This window comes from Akebia trifoliata, chromosome 1 (assembly GCF_017979445.1).
Source record: "Akebia trifoliata isolate Shusen 1 chromosome 1, ASM1797944v1, whole genome shotgun sequence".
Lineage (NCBI taxonomy): Eukaryota > Viridiplantae > Streptophyta > Magnoliopsida > Ranunculales > Lardizabalaceae > Akebia > Akebia trifoliata.
In genome coordinates this window covers 20,050,942-20,071,451 of record NC_141375.1, presented here as the reverse complement: position 1 = coordinate 20,071,451, position 20,510 = coordinate 20,050,942, and the positions used below count along the sequence as shown (strand labels likewise).

The window sequence follows — 20,510 nt, the reverse complement described above, 5'->3', positions numbered from 1 at the left end:
CACCTTTTTCGGAACACAACGATTTTGTTCCCTCAGATATGATAGAATAGCTCATCGTATAGTATTCCTTATTTTGTTCTGTCACAGGATCTAATCTCTGAGCTCCGAGCCAAGGTATCTCTTTCTTAAATCTGGATTCTTCAAACATTTTTATGGATTTTGGAGTGTTTTTGAAGGGTGTATAGATGTTTTGCAGGCTAAAATTGAAGTATGGGTGTTAGGTAAGGAGTCGAGGCTTCAAAATTAAGGTTTGTGGGAGGCTAGGAAATCTTTTTGACCTACTTCTCTTAGGATTTTTGATTTGATACGAAAATAGGGTGTGAGGACCCCTATTTATAGATTTTTTTTAAGGGTTTGTTTAGATAGAATTAGTGTTTAATTAAAATTCTTTTAGTTAGAGTTATATTTTAGTTAGAGTTGTTTTAGGTAGAGTTGTATTTTAATTAGAATTATTTTAGGTAGAGTTATATTTTAGTTAGAATTCTATTAAATAGAATTATTATTTAATTAGAACTCTATTAGGGTTTTGACTTTTGGTCTTATTTGATTGACTTTAAGATTTTGACATTAGTTTTACTTGGTTGACTTTTAATATCTTGACTTTAGTCTTACTTAATTGAATTTAATTTTGACTTTAGTATTACTTGATTGAATTTAATACCTTGACTTTATTCTTGCTTGATTGACTTTAATTTTTTGGAGAACCCCCCTCTATTATATCTTTAATTCTTTAGACCCCCAAATAGAGGGATCCTTGAAGAAATATCTTGGCAACCCTCAACAATTTTGCTTGAGAACCTGATTGATCGAATTTTTTAGTTTAAAATTTTAAATTAATTTTATTAATGTTTCAATTTAATTATTTAATATTTTATTTATTAATTTCGAAAATTTTAATTATGAAAATTGTGAAATTACCGTTTTGCCCTCGGAGAGGATTTTTCGCATTTTAAGTCGATTTTTGATGTTCTAGGAGGTTTTAAAATCGATTTTTCGTAAGGAATTCAATGAAAATATTGGTTTGTGTCATTTATGAAATTTTTGTGTGAAATGATCGTGAATTTTATGAGGGGCATTTTCGTAATTTTATCGAATTCTGTGAAAATTGGTGAAATGATTTATTTGATTTCGATTTGTTGTTTTATGTGTTTGAATGAGTTTTCCTAAGAGTAATGTAGGCTCTAGGGTTATTTTGATGTTAAGGGTATTTTGATAATTTGGTCAATTTTTAGTGGTTTTTATCGTAAAGCTTATTTTTATCTGAAAAATGATGATTTCTAAGTTTTTTGGGTTATATTTTCCTAGCGTAATGCGGTTTTTACAGTTTTGTCAGTTTGAAATACCTCATCTGGATTTCGAAACATATCTAGTAACAAATAAAGCATTGGAATAATCATCCATCATTGGGAACCGTTGCGATCGGGTTGACTAGTTGATTAATCAGGCGAATGCAAAAATGGGGTGTCTACAGATGCCCCTCTTTGGCAGAGGGTTGAAGCAAACTAGATAGCAAATCTATTTTGGTAGATAGTACGATATCCGAATGTCAAAGCTAGTGACAATTCATTTTGCAGCCTGATTTAACAATTCGTCAGGGCGTTTGGATCCTTGAGGGTAAAACTCTCCTCGAACTAAAAAGTTGTCAGGTCCTCGTGCTTGAACTCTCACTGACGATGTCAGATCCTTGAATTTTAGAAAATTCTCTCTGACTAATGCAAAAGTGCATGTGTGTGCAATGGTGTGATGTTTACTGAGAAAAATGTGTCAGGTCCTAGAGTTCTTCTCTCGCTGACAATAATGATTCAAAATTGAAATGTGATTATGCAACGAAAGCAATCATGGCAAGGTTGAACAATGAGGTAATTGGAGTCATAACATTGTAGGAACTTCGTTAAATCCTATTTGAAATTCTTTTTTAGAGTTCGAAAAAGTTTGAGTCTCGCTTATCAGACTCGAGCCTATTGTAGCCACGCTTCTCAGGCTAAGAAACTTAAACAATCCTGTTAATTCATTCTATGATTCAAACAAAGCTAGAGTCTCATTTATCGGACTCTAGCTAAGGTTTACAGGAACTTAAACAATCCTACTAAAATTGGAGTTTCGTTTCTTGGACTCGAACTAAGGTTAATAGGCACTTCAAAAAACCTATTTATTCTATGATTCAAAAAGTTGGAGTCTCATTTCTCAGACTCGAACTTAGGTTTGTAGGCACTTCAAAAAGCCCACTCATTCTATGATTCAAAAAGTTAGAGTCTCGTTTCTCGGACTCGAACTTGTTAGTACCATGTTTTGTCAATTACAAGGGTGGTCGGTGTGTGATGTATGATGTAACTACTAGAAACATTATTGTGTATTCATAACTCAACGACAAATCCAAAATATATCAAAACCAATCAAGGTCAAGGGTCATCATCATCCGTGGAGCATCAGAACAGGTATACCTCAAGGGGATCAGAAGCTGTCGGCAGGAGTAAAGGATCCACCGCCAGCCACCGACCGAATATTTTGAGATATCTTCTATCGGTGGCAGGAGCTCTAATCTGTCGGTCCCACCGATAGAATATTCATCGGTCCCACCGATGAAGATCTTGATGGTTCCACCGTTATCCACCAACAAATTAACATGGGATACCTTCTATCGGTGGCAGAAGAACAATCCTGTCGGTCCCACCGATATATTAGGCATCGGTTCCACCGAAGATCACTTTATCGGTCCTACCGCCATCCACCGTCAGAACTAATGAAGGAATTTTCATTCGGTGGCAGACGCATACTTCTGGCGGTTCCACCGTAAAAGTACTCATCGATCCCACCGATGAAGCTTGGAGGTTCCACCGTCAGTACTGCCGAAAACGCTAAACGGTAAGATTTTCGACCGTTATGATTGGTCGGTGCCACCGTTGGAATTCAGGTGCCGCCGACAGAAAGCCGTTAAAAGCTATTCCTATAAAAGAAAAGCTCTAGGCCTCTTCTTGGGTTGATCAACAACTTCGAAGTTCAGCCCAAGCCAATAAGCATACTTTAAAAGGTTTAACGAAGGAAGAAGAGTCGTGAAGGGTAGTCGAAATCATGCATATCAAACTACCTCATCTTAGTTGATCAAGCTCTACTTACTCCACCCTTCAAGAGTTACATTCTAACATCGAGCGAGGCAAGAAGCCATTGTTGAAGGAAGTAATGAAGAACTGAAGAACAACACACTCACTTCAATCGTCATAACTGTGAGTTTGATTGTTCGTATCTTAAATTCTAAAAATATACTTGTAATAGTTCACTTGATTTCTTCTTCAAAATCAAGCACTTGATTGAGTTGCGGACTCAAGTTGAGTGACAAAGGTTACTGAGTTTCCTAAGTATAAAACTCAAGGAGTTTGAGTGGATGTGGTCCATTTAATCGTAGGGTTGCGGAATTAACCCGAAAAATTCTGTGTGCGGTTTAAGGTGAACCAAAAACCTCAAGTTTTAGTGGACACCAAAGAACCATCAATTTGGGTTCTCTTGGGAGTGGATGTAGGCACGGGTACTGAACCACTATAAATCATGTGTCTCATATCTTGTCTCAGATCCTCTTATCTTTATACCAATTTGGATGCACATCATGACTGATCATATCTTGCATGAATATCTTGCTTCATGAATGCTTTAGTGAATGCTCCCTAATCAACTTACTCATTAAAAATTCATTCACATCCTAATATTCACATTCAGTAGAATTATAAAATAGTCCTATTCACCCCCCCTCTAGGTCATTATCTTGTCAAAGCTGGTAATTTCAATTGGTATCAGAGCGGGTTGCTCTATAAAGGTCTAACTACCCTGAGTGATCCGTGACCTTACACCATGTCTAGAGCCGACAAATGGTCCTGGGCTCGTCCACCCATGTTCGAAGGCATTAAGTATGCTTTCTGGAAGAATAAAATGATGATATACATCAACTCACTAAGTAGGGATGTGTGGGACATGATTGAGGAAGGTTGGGAACCTCCCGTTGACATCATCGAAGTAAATGGTGTCACTACTTCTATTCCGAGACCATCAAGAAAATGGACAGAACAGGACAAAATAGACAGTAGCAACAATTACAAGGCTCTAAATGCCATTACGAGTGCCATTTCCGACGATGAATATCAACGGATATGCACGTGTTAGTCGGCTAAGCAAGCATGGAAAATTCTAGAAGCCGCTCACGAAGGCACGAGTATAGTGAAAAAATCTAAACTTCAACTCCTCCGCACCCAATTTGAAAATATCAAAATGGAGGAAAGCGAAACTGTCCAAGAGTTCTACGCACGTCTAAGTGACATCTGCAACTCTATGTTTTATGTAGGTGAAACTGTCCCTCAAGGTAGAATTTGTGCAAAAATCCTAAGATCCCTACCGAAGAGGTTTGCCTCTAAGGTCACCTCAATTGAGGAATACCAAGATGTGGAAACAATGACCGTTGAGGAACTTATGGGGTCTCTCACTACTTTCGAACTCCATCTCGAGGGGCCTCCCTCAAAAGGGAAGACTCAGGTCCTGAAAACATCCTCTTCAAAGTCTACAGCCAAGCGAACATCGCATATCGGATCTCAATACTCCTCCCATGATCATAAGAAGATATTGATTGAAGAGGATAAAGAGACTGATTCAGATGAGGAAGACTTAGCCCTGTTAGCCTCTAAGTTTCAAAAATTCTTCAAAAGAAGAAGACCGGGTAACACTAGTAGACGTAATCATCCGATAAATAGACATGCACCTATAGGTAGAACCATGTCTAAACCAAGGGAAGATACTGAGTGCTACACATGTGGCGGTCGTGGTCACTACTCAAATGTGTGCCCCTCTAAACCCAAATCCAAAGGTCCACCTAGACCTAAGAATAAGGGAACAACAATGGCTGCTAAGGCCACATGGGATGACTCTGAAGAATCTGGAGACGAAGAAAAACTAGGGTCTCTATCAGATAATGAAGATCAAGACACTCTTCGAATCCTTATGGCTTCTACCACTGTCAACATTCCAGATGGGGATGAACTTGAAGGAGATCTGGACTGTGAAAGTGTAGACACCCCATTTTTGCATCCGCCTGATTAATCAACTCGTCAATCCGATCGCAAGGATTCCCAATGATGGATGTGTATTCCATTGCTTTACTTTGTTACCAGATTTGTTTCAGAAATCCAGATGAGGTATCTCGAATTGACAAAACCTTAGAAACCACGTTACGCTAGGAAAATACGACCCTAGAAACATAGAAATCATCATCTTGCAGACCAAAAAGAAGCTTCACGATGAAAATCACTAAAAATTACCAAATTACCAAAATACCCCTAACCTCAAAACAACCCTAAAGCCTACGTTACGCTTAGGAAAACCCATTCGAACACATAAAATGATAAATCGGAACCAAATAAATCATTTCACCAATTTTAACAGAATTTGACAAAATTACGAAAATGCCCCTCATAAAGTTCATGATCGTTTCACACAAAAAATTTCATAAATGACACAAACCAACATTCTCATTGAATTCCTTACGAAAAACCGATTCTAAAACATCCTAGAACATTAAAAACCGACTTAAAACGTGAAAAGTCCTCTCCGGGGGTAAAACGGTAATTTCACAATTTTTATGATAAAAAATTCCAAAATTAATAAATAAAATATTAAATAATTAAATTTAAACATTAATGAAATTAATTTAAAAATTTGAACCTAAAAAATCGATTAATCGGACTCTCAGACAAAATTGTTGAGGGTTCGTGGGATATTTCTTGAAGGACCCCTCCATTTGGGGTCCAAAGAATTAAAAATATTTTAGAGGAGGGGTTCTCCAAAAATCAAAGTAAATCAAGCAAGACTAAGGTCAAGGTATTAAAGTCAATCAAGTGAGACTGAAGTCAAAATTAAAGTCAATTAAGCAAGACTAAAGTCAAGATATTAAAAGTCAATCAATTAAGACTGAAGTCAAAACAATAAAAGTCAATCAAATAAGACCAAAAATCATAATAGAATTCTAATTAAATAATAACTCTATCTAATAGAGTTCTAACTTAAAAACAATTCTACCTAAAACAATTTGAATTAAAACACAATTCTACCTAAAACAGTTCTAACTTAAAAACAATTCTACCTAAAACAATTTGAATTAAAACACAATTCTACCTAAAACAATTCTAATTAAAACACAATTCTACCTAAAACAAGCCAAACTAAAACACAACTCTAATTAAAAGATTTCTAATTAAACACTAACTCTATCCAAATCAACCCCTAAAAACATCTATAAATAGCGGTGCTCACACCCTATTTTCGTATCAAATCATAAACCCTAAGAGAAGTAGGTCTAAAAGCCCCCCTAGCCTCCCATAAACCTTGGTTTTGGAGCCCCAACTCCTTACCTAACATCCCTCCTTCAATTTTAGTCTAGAAAACACTTAAAAGCCTTCCAAAAACACCCCCAAATCTGCAACAAACTTGAAGAGTTCAGATTCAGAAACAAGGAGATACCTTGATCTAGGAGATCCGAAGTCAAATCCGGAGACAAAACGAAGCAAGGGAGCACGGTACAAGGAGCTCTTTTGTCAGATCTGAGGGAACCAAGTCCTTGCCATCGGAAAGGTGAATTTTTATTTTGATTTTTATCTAGGTTTTAGTAATGTGATATATTTGGGAAGTTAGTAGAGACCGGCTTTGGTCGGGCGGGGTTGGTGCCTAACACCTTCCAACCCCGTAACTTGATCCCCGAATTCAGATTTTTATGGTAGATTAGTTCTTCTTATCCATGTTAGAGTCAGTTTGGTTCCTAGACCACAATAACTAGGTGGCGACTCCCAAACCTCAAGAGTCAAAAGCGGATCCGCGCACCCCGCGGATCAAGGGCGCTTTCAGTGGCGACTCTGCTGGGGACATTGAGGATCAAACTTGAAAAACCCCAAGTGTGGGAATATTGCCATTGACCTAGTTTTTTTTTCTATTTAATTCTTAGTCAATTTCTTATTATTGTCCGGTTACCGTTTTTTTTGTTCCTTTATTTATTGATCCAATCATTAATTTTTGTCCAATTTTCGAATATGTTAACGTGGCGCATTTTTTCATAAGGTTCGATCGAGGGTCACTTAGGGTGACCTTGAATAATACTAAATTTCAAAAGATAATTTTATTGGGGGCGGAATAATGATGATTGAGTATGGAATAATGAAACAAAGGGGTTTTCTTTTTTAGGTAGGTCGATCCATTTTTCGGATGATAAAATTTTTTTAGGGAACATGTTTGTTACGTTACTTAATAATGTTTTAAAAAAAAAAATCGAAAAAAAAAAAAAAGAGTTTTTATTTATTTGTTTTGGTTTTTATTTTAGGTGTTTAGTTTTAGTTTTTTTTTATAGACAAGACATGCTGCCTATGGACAGCAAATGAAACGAAAAAATAAAATAAAAAATGGTTTCTGTTGAGTTTTTGTACAACAACAATGTGCTGGTTTAGTTGGAATGCCGCAAGTAAAGTTCATTTTTTATTTTTACACCCCCTTAACAGCATACTAATGAGAGTGGTGTGCCATGCGTAAATTCTATTTTATTTTTCTCCCACACCGTCTTCTTCATAAGGACGCATCTGGTTTCACCGTTTAAATCCAAGAGAAACCAATTCGATCTCTCTGTTTCGATCGGTTGAAAGTCAGTTCAAATCGATTTGGAACTTCATAAACCGTTGCTTTTTTCGTGATCTAAAGGTAAGAACCATTCTCTCTTCTTGAAACCGATTCTGGTTTGAACGTTTTTTAAACAAAATTGAATAACCATTGAAGGAAATTTTGAGGTTTACCAGGTCCGGTCGAGTAAAGTTTTGAATGCGAGATCAAACTTAAAAATGTTTCAAATCAGTTTCTGTTCGTACCTTAGAGAGAGCTTAAATCTCGTTTTTTATGGCGATCTTTTCAGACTTAGTCTTCGTTTTATTTTCGTATGTTTCTTCGGGTTCATTCGATCGAGGCATGAAATTCTGCAGCCAACGATTTCTGTTTGGTTTTGAAACCCATTTAAAAAAAAAAAACTAGTTATTCGCTGAAATTCATGGATTTCTCCCCGAATTTCATAGTTTTAAGTAGGTTTTTTTTAATCTCCGAGTTTCAAATTAGTTTCGATGCTTCAATTCTTCAAATTAAAAATCAAACAGAGATGATTTCTGAGGCTAAAAGAGTTCCCGTTTTAGCGATCGAGAGCTTAAAAGAGAGTTCTAAAACAGACTAATGGAATGGAGATATGCTTCAAACAAGAGTTGTTGTTGAAGGTTTAAAGATCGATTATTATGTGTGTTCGACCTCCTTTTAAGAATGGGAATGCAGAAAAATCTTTCATGACTCGTTCAAGAAGAGAGAGATCTCGATCCAGGTCTGAGTTAGCCGCAGTCAAGATGAGTTGTTGAGTTGCAGGTTTGAATTGTGCCTAACGAGTCAATTGAGAGGAAGTTCAGTAAATAAATAAAAAGAGATTTCGGCTGCCTTGGGCAGCAATGTTTTGCATGCGTGTGTGCTGACTAGAATGAAAGAAAGAATGGTTTAAAAGTAAAAAAATTAAAAAAATTAAAAAGGAGAAAATGGGTGTGTGTCTTTCCTTTGACAGCAAAATAAAAAAACAGCAAAGAGTGTGTGCGTGCTGTTAGTAATGTGTAAGACCAAATTCTTTTGAAATTTGTTACACAGCAAGCAATTTTTGGAACCCACTTCTTGGGTCACGCTACCATGACTAAGTTAGCAAGATATTACATCTTGCTCAATGTCATTGGGTCCACTTGGATTGTCAAAAAAGAAAAATCGGATGCGATGGCCTTCTAGATTTTTGAACAAAAAATCTGTTTTTTTTTTTTAAATATAAAAATTTTATTAAAAAAAAAAAAAAAAACCCTTTTGAGTCTTGATCATTGGTAAAAGTCTCAATTTCTTGCTTTATGATCCCGACCCGTCAAATCATGTTTTGAACTATAGCACGGATCTCCACTTCATACTCTTAGCCACACCAATTTTTGACGTCCATAAAATAGGCTAGTCTTACTAACTTAGTAAAATTCTTTTCTTACCAAGGGTCATTGACCTCACCACGTGGCACCCAAAAAGGTGATCCAATACTACACACTTGTGGCGGATGAAATTGTTAGAATCTTTTTATAAAAAAAAATTTTAATTTTGAATTTTGATTTCAAATATGATTTAATAGTCCTCATTCTCAAAACATTGGATCAAAGTTAAATGATGTGAATTTTATTTTCGGATCAAGACTTTTTCATCAAAATCTTTTAAGGTTGTGACATTGGGTTGCCGACATGATGAACCACGTGGCCTAATGACCCTTAGTAAAATTTGAAACCTTATGAGTTAGTCACGCTAGCCTATGTTCTCAAAAGATTTGCCATGCATTTTCAAAAAAAAAAAAAAAAAAAAAAAAAAAATAATGTTCATCACCCCTTATCTCAATAATGACCGTTCTATCATTGATTCAATGTTCATTAAAATCTTGACTTGTTTAAGGTCACCCAAAATGATTTTTTTTTATTAGACCATGAAAAGAATTGTGCTTGGATTTAATTGATTATCTATGTTAGATCGGATCAATTGCCTATCTAACGGTGCCATGATCTTGATAGGTTTGATGTGCTTATTTTTAATTATGTGATTGGAATGGTGTTTGTTTTGATGTGATCCATATTGTGATAGAATGATCAGGCCCATGGGCCCATTTGTTTAAAAAGCCACGGGCACCCCACCCTGTTTTGCACACACCACAAGCACGTTTACTGTTTTACCCACTTACACGTCCCATATAGCCAACGTGGCACTAGTGCGTGGCCCGGTCTCTTCGGAGATGCGACGTCATTCATGAAAACCACAACTCCAGTCACGTACCTTAGGGTATATCAAACTGGGGGCATCAATACCGTATGATCAGGTGATTCTGAGAGGTATATTGATGCACCCAGGCTGGAGCGACCTGAGCCTTTGACCTATTGTGAGCCACACAGTCACATGTCCCGATTGCCAACGTAGTACTAGTACGTGGTCGGTCCCCTCGTGGGATGCCAAACCATTTATGAAAGCTACAACCCTTGACTCGTACCCGTAGGTATAAAAGATAATCTAAGTGTATCAATTGCACTTCTTGGTCAAAATCGGTGCCTAAGCAGATCTTGCCCCGCTGTACCCTACTGTACGAGGGGGATAGACTACGTCTATTCTAGACGAGAGGTATTTAAGTGGGCCCTTGCTCAGCATTGTGGCGCCACTCTCAACTGGAGATCAAACTGGCTGTTTTTGACTTCAGAGAAGTGAATTGAGGTTTTAGATTATCACTTATATGGTATATCAAACCAAGTCACCACGTATCGAAAGGTCGGTGTGCTTGGGTAAGGGTGGCCAGATAAAAATGCATTGCACGTAGTAAGCTTAGAGTCTAGAAACCTTCCCGGTAGGTCACAACTCGAACTTATCGTGGGTGTTCCCGGGTTGTTTATTGAATGAATGCATGTGATTAATGAATGTATGTGAATGTATGTGAATGATGAGATCAGAATGCATGTGAATGATGAAATGAATGTATGTAAATGATGAGATCAGAGTGTATGATTGTCCTCAAGGATAAAAAATGTTATTTTTGAAAATCAAAATGAGTGCACCGACCCAATAAAAAATCCATCTCTTGCAAATGACCCAGCCCAACTCGATCCAACAATCCTGATGGACCGGGACATTTAAATCGAAATAGAAATCAAATTTTCAAAGAAGAAAAATGGTTTACAAAGGGAAAGTATTTTCTAGAAAAAGTATTTTCCAAAATAAGTGTTTTCCAGAAAAAGTGTTATAATGTTTTCTAAGAAAAAAGTGTTTTCTAGAAAATGTTTTCTATAAGAACAAGATTTTCCAAATAAAAATTATTTTTCAGAAAAAAAATATTTTTCAGAAGAAAATATTTTTCAAAAGAAAAGAAAATGAAGGAAAATTGCATGAAAAATTATTGAAATATGTTTGAAGTAGTTATTCAATGAAAACATTATTTGTCAATATTTTTCAAGAGTGCAGTAAAATTATTTTTCTTCTGAATAATCATTAAATGGATGAACTTTTTAATGGATTGGTGCACAGAATTCAATAAAATCTCAGGAGTCATTTAAAATGTTATCAAGGGGGTGACACTGAAATTGGTTAAATTCACCTTCAAAGAGGTTAAGGGTTATCATTGTATCTAAATCGTCTATCGTCTAGCTAGGATTGTAAATCCGGTCAGTTAGAGTAAACGTCAATATCAAGTCAACAGTCAGAAATGACCTCAAAATTTCTCAATATCATCCAGTTGTTCTTTGAAAATCATAGTGCTTCAATCCTACCGGTTGTAAGCAATGTCTCAGTTCTCATCAAGCCCGTTTTGGGTAGTCTTGAGTTTTCATGAGTCATTTGGGTTAACTCGAGTCCTTTTTCCTAGCAAGGTCATGTCCTCCTTAGATTGAGTCTACTCTTTCTTATTGAGTCAAGTTAGTTCGTCGAGTCTATAGAGGTGTTTATCGCCCCTTCTGAATTTGATTGGATAAAGGAAATTTTTGAATACCTCGAGCGCATTAACGAGTTAATTCCTCTAATAAGGAACCCCCTCCTGAGTAAGAAGATAAGAGTCGGGCTCAAGAAAACAAAGGTCATTGACCTCGGAAGAAAAATAAATTCCTAAAGAGATTCAAATAGAAACCATCTTATCTCTAGAGGAACACAAGGGGATAATGAATTGACTCAGAAATTTCAAAAGACTTGTTCGTGTGATCATATGAGGGTATGCTAGGTACAAGTTAGGGTGTTATTCAACATGGAATGGATACTCGTCTATATCAATGGAATCAAAGAAGATGTTATAAAAATGTATCAGTGCTATCCTCACTACATCTTGAGTTTCAAATCATATATTATCAGTCGATATGGGAGTACCTTTTGAACTAATCTCTGATAATGGGTCGTGCTTCAAAGCATAAATCATTACTCTATGTTTAAAGTTGAAGATCCGACAGCACAAATCATCCCCCTACCGTTCTCAGATCAATGGAACGGTTGAAGCAGTCAGTAACAGTCTCAAGACTATCATCAGGAAAATGTGACAATCACATCGAGATTGGTTAGAAAAATTATCATTCACGCTATGGACATATCGAACTTCAATTCGATCCTCTAGTGAAGCTACTCCCTACTCCTTAGTGTATGGCATGGAAGCAGTCTTGCCAGTTGAAATGGAAATTTCGTCTCTCAGGGTCTTGTCAGAAAATCATTTGTTAGAAACAGATTGGGTTCGTCAGCAGTATGAAGAATTAAACTTGATCAAAGAAAACGAGTTAAAGCCCTGTACCATGTGCAAGCTTATCTAAGAAGAGTCACCCGTGCATTTGACAAGAAGGTCAAAACTCATCATTTACAAGTCAAAGATTTAACTATCAGACTTCAAAGAAAATTGAACACTCCTCCTCGATTATAGGAGAAAGTCTAAATTGGAAAAATTCATTCATTAAGGAAATACTGTCTGGAAAAGTCGTCAGACTTTAAGATCATGATAGAGGTGAACTACCAGAACCAACCAACCTTGACCAGATCAAGCGGTACTACATTTAAGGAGGCCATCTTTGACCGAATCAATTCTCCTGTTACCCAGTTCAATATATCCTTTCTCAACCCCTTTGCAACCTTTTTCAAAAAGAAAAATTATGCCTTTTTCTTTCTTAGCCCGATCACCTAACCTAGGGGAGGGAAGATTCGAACTACGTTTTGGTCTGATCCCAAAATTCTGGGGTACGTAGGCAACCTGAGAAATTACTTCAGGCCCGACCACATCAAAATAAAAAAAAAAAAAATCTATTTCCCTACACAAAAAATCAAAAAATCAAAGAAAATTCAAAAGAAAAAGAAATTCAAAGTGGGAAAGAGAATTTAAAGAAAAAGAAATAACTTAAAAGGAAATGCCACACAAGGGGCATTTGGGTTTTTGAGCCTCAAAATCCTTTTTTTTTATACCCAGTTCTAAGCTTACCCATGAAAGTCCTCCTAAGTACCGTGCGAGAAGTCAAGGAAGATAGCAAAGCATGATTAGACAGCAACTCCAGAAGTTCAGAAGAGAAGAAAAAGATAAAAATGATGAAGCCTGCTAAGTTGAAAACCCGAAAAAGGCGACTTAGACAAAAATTAAGGCAAGCTCGCAAGGTTGAAAATCTGAAAGGACAACTTTGGCAACAATCAGAGCAAAGAAAAAAAAGAGCTCGCTAGATCGAAAACCTGAAAAGGCGATCTAGGCAAAAACTAGAGCAAGCTCGCTAGATTGAAAACCTGAAAAGGCGATCTAGGCAAAAATTAGAGCAATAAAGAAAAACAGAAGAAAATCCTAAGCTAAGAGCAGTCCAAGCTGAAACATCAGAAGTCCGAATAATCAAGTTCAATACTTAGCTTAAACCAGGCATAGACTCAGAAGCCACAAGTATCTTGTCTACAATCGATCTGAAAATGTTTACTCCCCCAAGTGAACCAAGGGAGATGAGAGTGAATTCTATGATGAATTTCGAAAGGATATAATTTTGTACTCTTGAGCCTGATTCAAAACTATTAATAAAATTAATCAAAATTAAAAGTTGAGTCTTTATTGCGCTTGTGGTAATCAATTATTTCAAACCTTCATACAAGGGGCATTTTCTTTCTCTTTTAATGTAACTTTTCCCCTTATACTAGGGGCATTTTTTTTTTAATTTAATTTTTGCATGATGTGTTCAATGTCACGTACATTGTCAAACTAGGGGCATTTTGTCTTCGAGCAATGTTAATCCTATAAAAATAATAGGAACCCCAAACTTAAGGTTACCCTCTTGATAACAGTTTTTTCAACTTTTGAGGTTTAAAAAGAAATAAAAACTCATGTTTTAAATTCATAAAACTTTTTGATACATCCTTGAGGTTCAAACAAAAGCATTTTGGATCTCACATAGGAGATATGACATTCTTTCGTTCTCCAGATTCTTTTTCAGATCCAATCATTCTTGGAATTGATCATTTCTCTTCCAGATTCAGTATCTTCCAGATTTATTCAATTCACTCTGATCAATCTTTTCCAAATTCATTCATTCTTTCCCAAAAGTCCTTCGTTCCTTTGCCAATTTTGCTCAGTTTTCGCCAAGGGTTAACTTGGATTTTGCTCAGTTGCCGCCAAGGGTGATCTTGGATTTTGCTCAGTCTCCGCCAAGGGTTATCTTGGATTTTGCTCAGATACCGCCAAGGATTATCTTGGATTTTGCTCAGTTTTCGCCAAGGGTTAACTTGGATTTTGCTCAGTTTCCGCCAAGGATTATCTTGGATTTTGCTCAGATACCGCCGAGGGTTTTCTCGGAATTATGCTCAGATACCGCCGAGGGTTTTCTCGGAACTATGCTCAGATACCGCCGAGGGTTTTCTCGGAACTATGCTCAGATACCGCCAAGGGTTATCTTAGAACTATGCTCAGATACCGCCGAGGGTTTTTCTTGGAACTATGCTCAGATACCGCCGAGGGTTTTCTCGGAACTATGCTCAGATGCCGCCGAGGGTTTTCTCGGAATTATGCTCAGATACCGCCGAGGGTTTTCTCGGAACTATGCTCAGATGCCGCCGAGGGTTTTCTCAGGAACTATGCTCAGATTATATTCAAATTATGCTTAGTTTATATTCAAATTATGCTCAGTTTATACTCAGATTATGCTAAATTTATGCTCAGGTTTTACTCAATTTTCACAATGCACACACTTGCACATTTGCACTTTTTAGTCAGGGAGAATTCTCTAAAATTCGAGGATCTGACACTGTCAGTGAGAGTTTGCGCTCAAGGACCTGACAACCTTTTAATTCGGGGAGAGCTTTACCCTCAAGGATCCGAACACCTTGACAAATTGCTAAATCAGGCTGCAAAATGAACTGTCACTAGCTTTGGCATTCAGATATCGCACTATCTACCAAAATAGATTTGCTATCTAGTTTGCTTCAACCCTCTGCCAAAGAGGGGCATCTGTAGACACCCCATTTTTGCATCCGCCTGATTAATCAACTCGTCAACCCGATCGCAAGGATTCCCAATGATGGATGTGTATTCCATTGCTTTACTTTGTTACCAGATTTGTTTTAGAAATCTAGATGAGGTATCTCGAATTGACAAAACCTTAGAAACCACGCTACGCTAGGAAAATACGACCCTAGAAACATAGAAATCATCATCTTGCAGACCAAAAAGAAGCTTCACGATGAAAATCACTAAAAATTACCAAATTACCAAAATACCCCTAACCTCAAAACAACCCTAGAGCCTACGTTACGCTTAGGAAAACCCATTCGAACACATAAAATGATAAATCGGAACCAAATAAATCATTTCACCAATTTTAACAGAATTTGACAAAATTACGAAAATGCCCCTCATAAAGTTCATGATCGTTTCACACAAAAAATTTCATAAATGACACAAACCAACATTCTCATTGAATTCCTTACGAAAAACCGATTCTAAAACATCCTAGAACATTAAAAACCGACTTAAAACGTGAAAAGTTCTCTCAGGGGGCAAAACGATAATTTCACAATTTTCATGATAAAAAATTCCGAAATTAATAAATAAAATATTAAATAATTAAATTTAAACATTAATGAAATTAATTTAAAATTTTGAACCTAAAAAATCGATTAATCGGACTCTCAGGCAAAATTGTTGAGGGTTCGTGGGATATTTCTTGAAGGACCCCTCCATTTGGGGGTCCAAAGAATTAAAAATATTTTAGAGGAGGGGTTCTCCAAAAATCAAAGTAAATCAAGCAAGACTAAGGTCAAGGTATTAAAGTCAATCAAGTGAGACTGAAGTCAAAATTAAAGTCAATTAAGCAAGACTAAAGTCAAGATATTAAAAGTCAATCAATTAAGACTGAAGTCAAAACAATAAAAGTCAATCAAATAAGACCAAAAGTCATAATAGAATTCTAATTAAATAATAACTCTATCTAATAGAGTTCTAACTTAAAAACAATTCTACCTAAAACAATTTGAATTAAAACACAATTCTACCTAAAACAGTTCTAACTTAAAAACAATTCTACCTAAAACAATTTGAATTAAAACACAATTCTACCTAAAACAGTTCTAACTTAAAAACAATTCTACCTAAAACAATTTGAATTAAAACACAATTCTACTTAAAACAGTTCTAACTTAAAAACAATTCTACCTAAAACAAAACATTTGAATTAAAACACAATTCTACCTAAAACAATTCTAATTAAAACACAATTCTACCTAAAACAAGCCAAACTAAAACACAACTCTAATTAAAAGATTTCTAATTAAACACTAACTCTATCCAAATCAACCCCTAAAAACATCTATAAATAGAGGTGCTCACACCCTATTTTCGTATCAAATCATAAACCCTAAGAGAAGTAGGTCTAAAAGCCCCCCTAGCCTCCCATAAACCTTGGTTTTGGAGCCCCAACTCCTTACCTAACATCCCTCCTTCAATTTTAGTCTAGAAAACACTTAAAAGCCTTCCAAAACACCCCCAAATCCGCAACAAACTTGAAGAGTTCAGATTCAGAAACAAGGAGATACCTTGATCTAGGAGATCCGAAGTCAAATCCGGAGACAGAACGAAGCAAGGGAGCACGGTACAAGGAGCTCTTTTGTCAGATCTGAGGGAACCAAGTCCTTGCCATCGGAAAGGTGAATTTTTATTTTGATTTTTATCTAGGTTTTAGTAATGTGATATATTTGGGAAGTTAGTAGAGACCGGCTTTGGTCGGGCGGGGTTGGTGCCTAACACCTTCCAACCCCGTAACTTGATCCCCGAATTCAGATTTTTATGGTAGATTTTTCTTCTTATCCATGTTAGAGTCAGTTTGGTTCCTAGACCACAATAACTAGGTGGCGACTCCCAAACCTCAAGAGTCAAAAGCGGATCCGCGCACCTCGCGGATCGAGGGCGCTTTCAGAAAGTCAGAATCACTCCTTGGTCACTTCTTCCTCTGATGAAGAAGGAGAAGATGAGGACAGTGATGAACTTGAACTCCAATCGGCATTTGACCAACTGTTCGTTAGTCATGTAAAACTGACCAAGAAACATAGTTGAGAAAAACTCCAAAAAGAACAGTGGCATGCCCAATATGAGGAAAGGTGCAAGGAAAAACTCTCCTTAGGACTTGAATTAGAAGATATTAAGACTCAGCTCTCTACAACCTTAGAAAGACAGTCTAGCTTGCTCTCTACATCTGAGACAGTCCTGATTGAGAAAGAGGAGATGGCAAAAAATCTTCAACAACTCAAGAATCTCCTCTCGATGGCCAACTCCACAATAGCTCGTCTAAACTTAGAATTAGTTAATCTTCGTGATGAAAACAAAGTTCTTAAGTTTGACGTCGATAGACTGCAAAAACAAAAGACTAGACTTGAGTATAACTACACTCATGGTAGCTTGGAGTTACAAAAACTTCTAGGAGTGCAAAAATCCTATGGAGATAAAGGAGGAATAGGCTATGACAGTTATACTTCTGCATCTCTTCCATCTCCTCTTACGCTTGCACATGGAGAGTCATCAAACACTCAGAAAGACTCCAAAAAGATTATCACATGCAACTTCTGTGGTAGAACGGGCCACATGAAATTTGAATGTATCAAATACAAAACTATCTACCACGCAACCTCTCAGACCTCTATTGGTAAATCTTTATCGGTTGAACAGAAGAAGCATGATAAGGGAAAGAATCAGTTGGTGAATAAAGTTGAAAAAACAAAGAAAGAAAAGTCACCAAAATGGAAGGGAACAAAGAATTCATCGTCTCCCAAACAAAACAGCAATATTGGGGAACTCTTCAAACAGATTGTCTATCTAAATTTAAAAGCTAAAGCTCTTGCTGAATCCAGTATGGGTAATCAAAGTGGAAGAAGGTACCAAATGAAAAACTCTTCCTCAAAGTCACCCAAGAAGGGTAGGTCTCCTAAGAAAAGCTCACCTAGTAAGGATGACTCTCCTACTAAATACAATCCCCCCAAGACGACTTTATAATGGAAAGTCAAAAATGGGGACAACAAGTGTCTTGTAATTCACACAGCCCTCAAAGCTGGGAATCATTCGCGTTGGTATCTTGATAGTGGTTGTTCCCGACACATGACGGGTGACCGTAGTCAATTTAGCTACTTGGTTGATTTTGATGGAGGATCAGTTACTTTTGGTGATGGCAGCACCGCTAGGATTATTGGGCGAGGAACTGTCAGCGGCCATGGATTGCCTACGGTGGAAAATGTATTGTGCGTAGATGGTTTGAAGCATAACTTTCTTAGCATATCCCAAATTTGTGACAAGGATCACCTTGTGAGCTTCAATCGTGAAGTGTGCGAGATCTCCACGCCGAATGGAAAAATTATCATGAGAGGCCTTCGCACTTCTGATAACTGTTATGTTATCAAAAATTCAAGAGAGACCACAGTTAGTAACATGGCTCAAATTGATGAAGTTCAGTTATGGCATTAACGTCTTGGTCACGTTCACTACAAGAACCTGTTTAGACTTGCCTCAAAAGGGTTAGTCAGAGGATTACCTAAATTGGGTAAACAAGCAAGAGATGTCTGTGGGGAATGTCAAATTGGTAAACAAATTCGAAGTACCCATAAAAAGACAACCACTCTCGCAACCTCGAAACCTCTTGCGCTCTTACACATGGACCTTGTAGGTCCCACTAAAGTACAAAGTCTAGGGGGGAAAGAGACATTTCTTGGTGATCGTTGATGATTACTCTAGATTCACCTGGGTTGCGTTTCTAAGAGAGAAATCAGATACTTTCGATGAATTCAAAAAGATCATAACGCGTATCCAAATAGAAAAGGAATCTGTTGTTGGTAGAATAAGAAGTGATCATGGTGGAGAGTTTGAGGATAGTTGATTCACACAATTCTGCGATGATCATGGAATTCGACATGAATTTTCCGCTCCGAAGACCCCTCAGCAAAATGGAGTTGCTGAGAGAAAAAATCGCGTTCTTCAAGAAATGGCCACAGTCATGCTACACAGTAAACATCTTCCTAAAAGTCTGTGGGCCGAAGCTGTAAACACTGCCTGTCACATCATCAATAGAGTATATCTCCGAGCAGGCCTGAATAAAATAGCATATGAACTATGGAACAACAAAACTCTGAGTGTTAAGCACTTTAGGGTATTCGGGAGTAAGTGTTATATCCTTAGAGATAGGGAACATTTGGGAAAGTTTGATTCGAAAAGCGATCCAGCAATTTTTTTGGGATACTCCTCAAACAGTCGAGCCTTTCGAGTATTCAATCAGAGGACCTCCGCAATTCAAGAATCCATCAATGTGGTGATCGATGATCAACCCATTCAGGATAATGGTCCCTCTGACACTGAAGGTGAGGACGAGGGAATGTTCCCTCTTACATCCTTGCCAGTCCCAACGTCTCTAGTTCCAGAAACACTACCTGTTGTCAAGGGTCATCCCGCCAGTCAAATCCTTGGAGATCCTCACATCGGAGTAAAAACCCGACGGCAACTTGAGACGTTAAATAGTCATCTTTGCTTCACATCCAAGTTGGAACCCAAAAATATTGATGAAGCCCTCCATGATGAATACTGGGTCCAAGCCATGCAAGACGAACTTCTTCAATTTCATAGGAATCAGGTTTGGCAGCTCGTACCAAGGCCATCTGACAAGAATGTCATTGGGACTAAGTGGATTTATAAGAACAAATCGGATGAACTTGGCAATGTTGTCCGAAATAAAGCTCGTCTGGTTGCACAGGGCTACTCTCAGATTGAGGGGATTGACTTTGATGAAACTTTTACCCCGGTGGCAAGACTTGAGTCAATTCGGATTTTGATGTCCATTGCATGTGTGTTGAAATTCAAACTATTCCAAATGGACGTTAAGAGTGCATTTCTCAATGGCTTCTTAGATGAGGAAGTATATGTTGAACAACCAAAAGGATTTGTTGATCCCAAACATCCTCACCAAGTATTCAGATTGAAAAAGGCTTTCTACGATCTCAAACAGGCCCCCCGTGCCTGGTATGAAAGACTGACTCAGTTTCTGCTCAGTCATAAATTTGTTAGGGGGAGCGTTGATAAAACGCTGTTTGTTCAAAGAATTGGTGGCGACACTCTCATTGCTCAAATCTATGTGGACGACATTGTGTTCGGATCCACCGCCGAAGGTTTGGCCAAAAAATTTGCTCACCTTATGGAATCCGAATTCGAAATGAGCATGGTTGGTGAACTCAGCTTCTTCTTGGGATTGCAAATTAAACAACTCGAGAATGGCCTGTTCATTTCTCAGACTAAATATGCACGAGATTTGGTAGATCGATTTGGCTTAAAGTCTAGTAGAACACATCATACTCCTATGAGCACCACTCTTAAACTTTTTAAAGATCCTTCAGGTAAAAGTGTAGATGAACATCTTTATAGGAGTATGATTGGCAGCCTTCTTTATCTTACAGCCAGTAGGCCCGATATCTCT

The 20,510-nt window shown here is 37.4% G+C and overlaps 1 protein-coding gene across 1 annotated transcript; it reads left to right on the top strand.

Annotated features, from left to right (window-relative positions):
• The first annotated feature begins 4,254 nt into the window (after positions 1 to 4,254).
• LOC147410859 (uncharacterized) lies at positions 4,255 to 18,517 on the top strand. The gene is made up of 3 exons (XM_086427956.1): positions 4,255 to 5,043; positions 17,141 to 17,975; positions 18,099 to 18,517. The coding sequence occupies exons 1-3, from the start codon at positions 4,255 to 4,257 to the stop codon at positions 18,515 to 18,517; spliced, it is 2,043 nt and encodes a 680-aa protein (XP_086284082.1).
• The last annotated feature ends 1,993 nt before the right edge of the window (positions 18,518 to 20,510 follow it).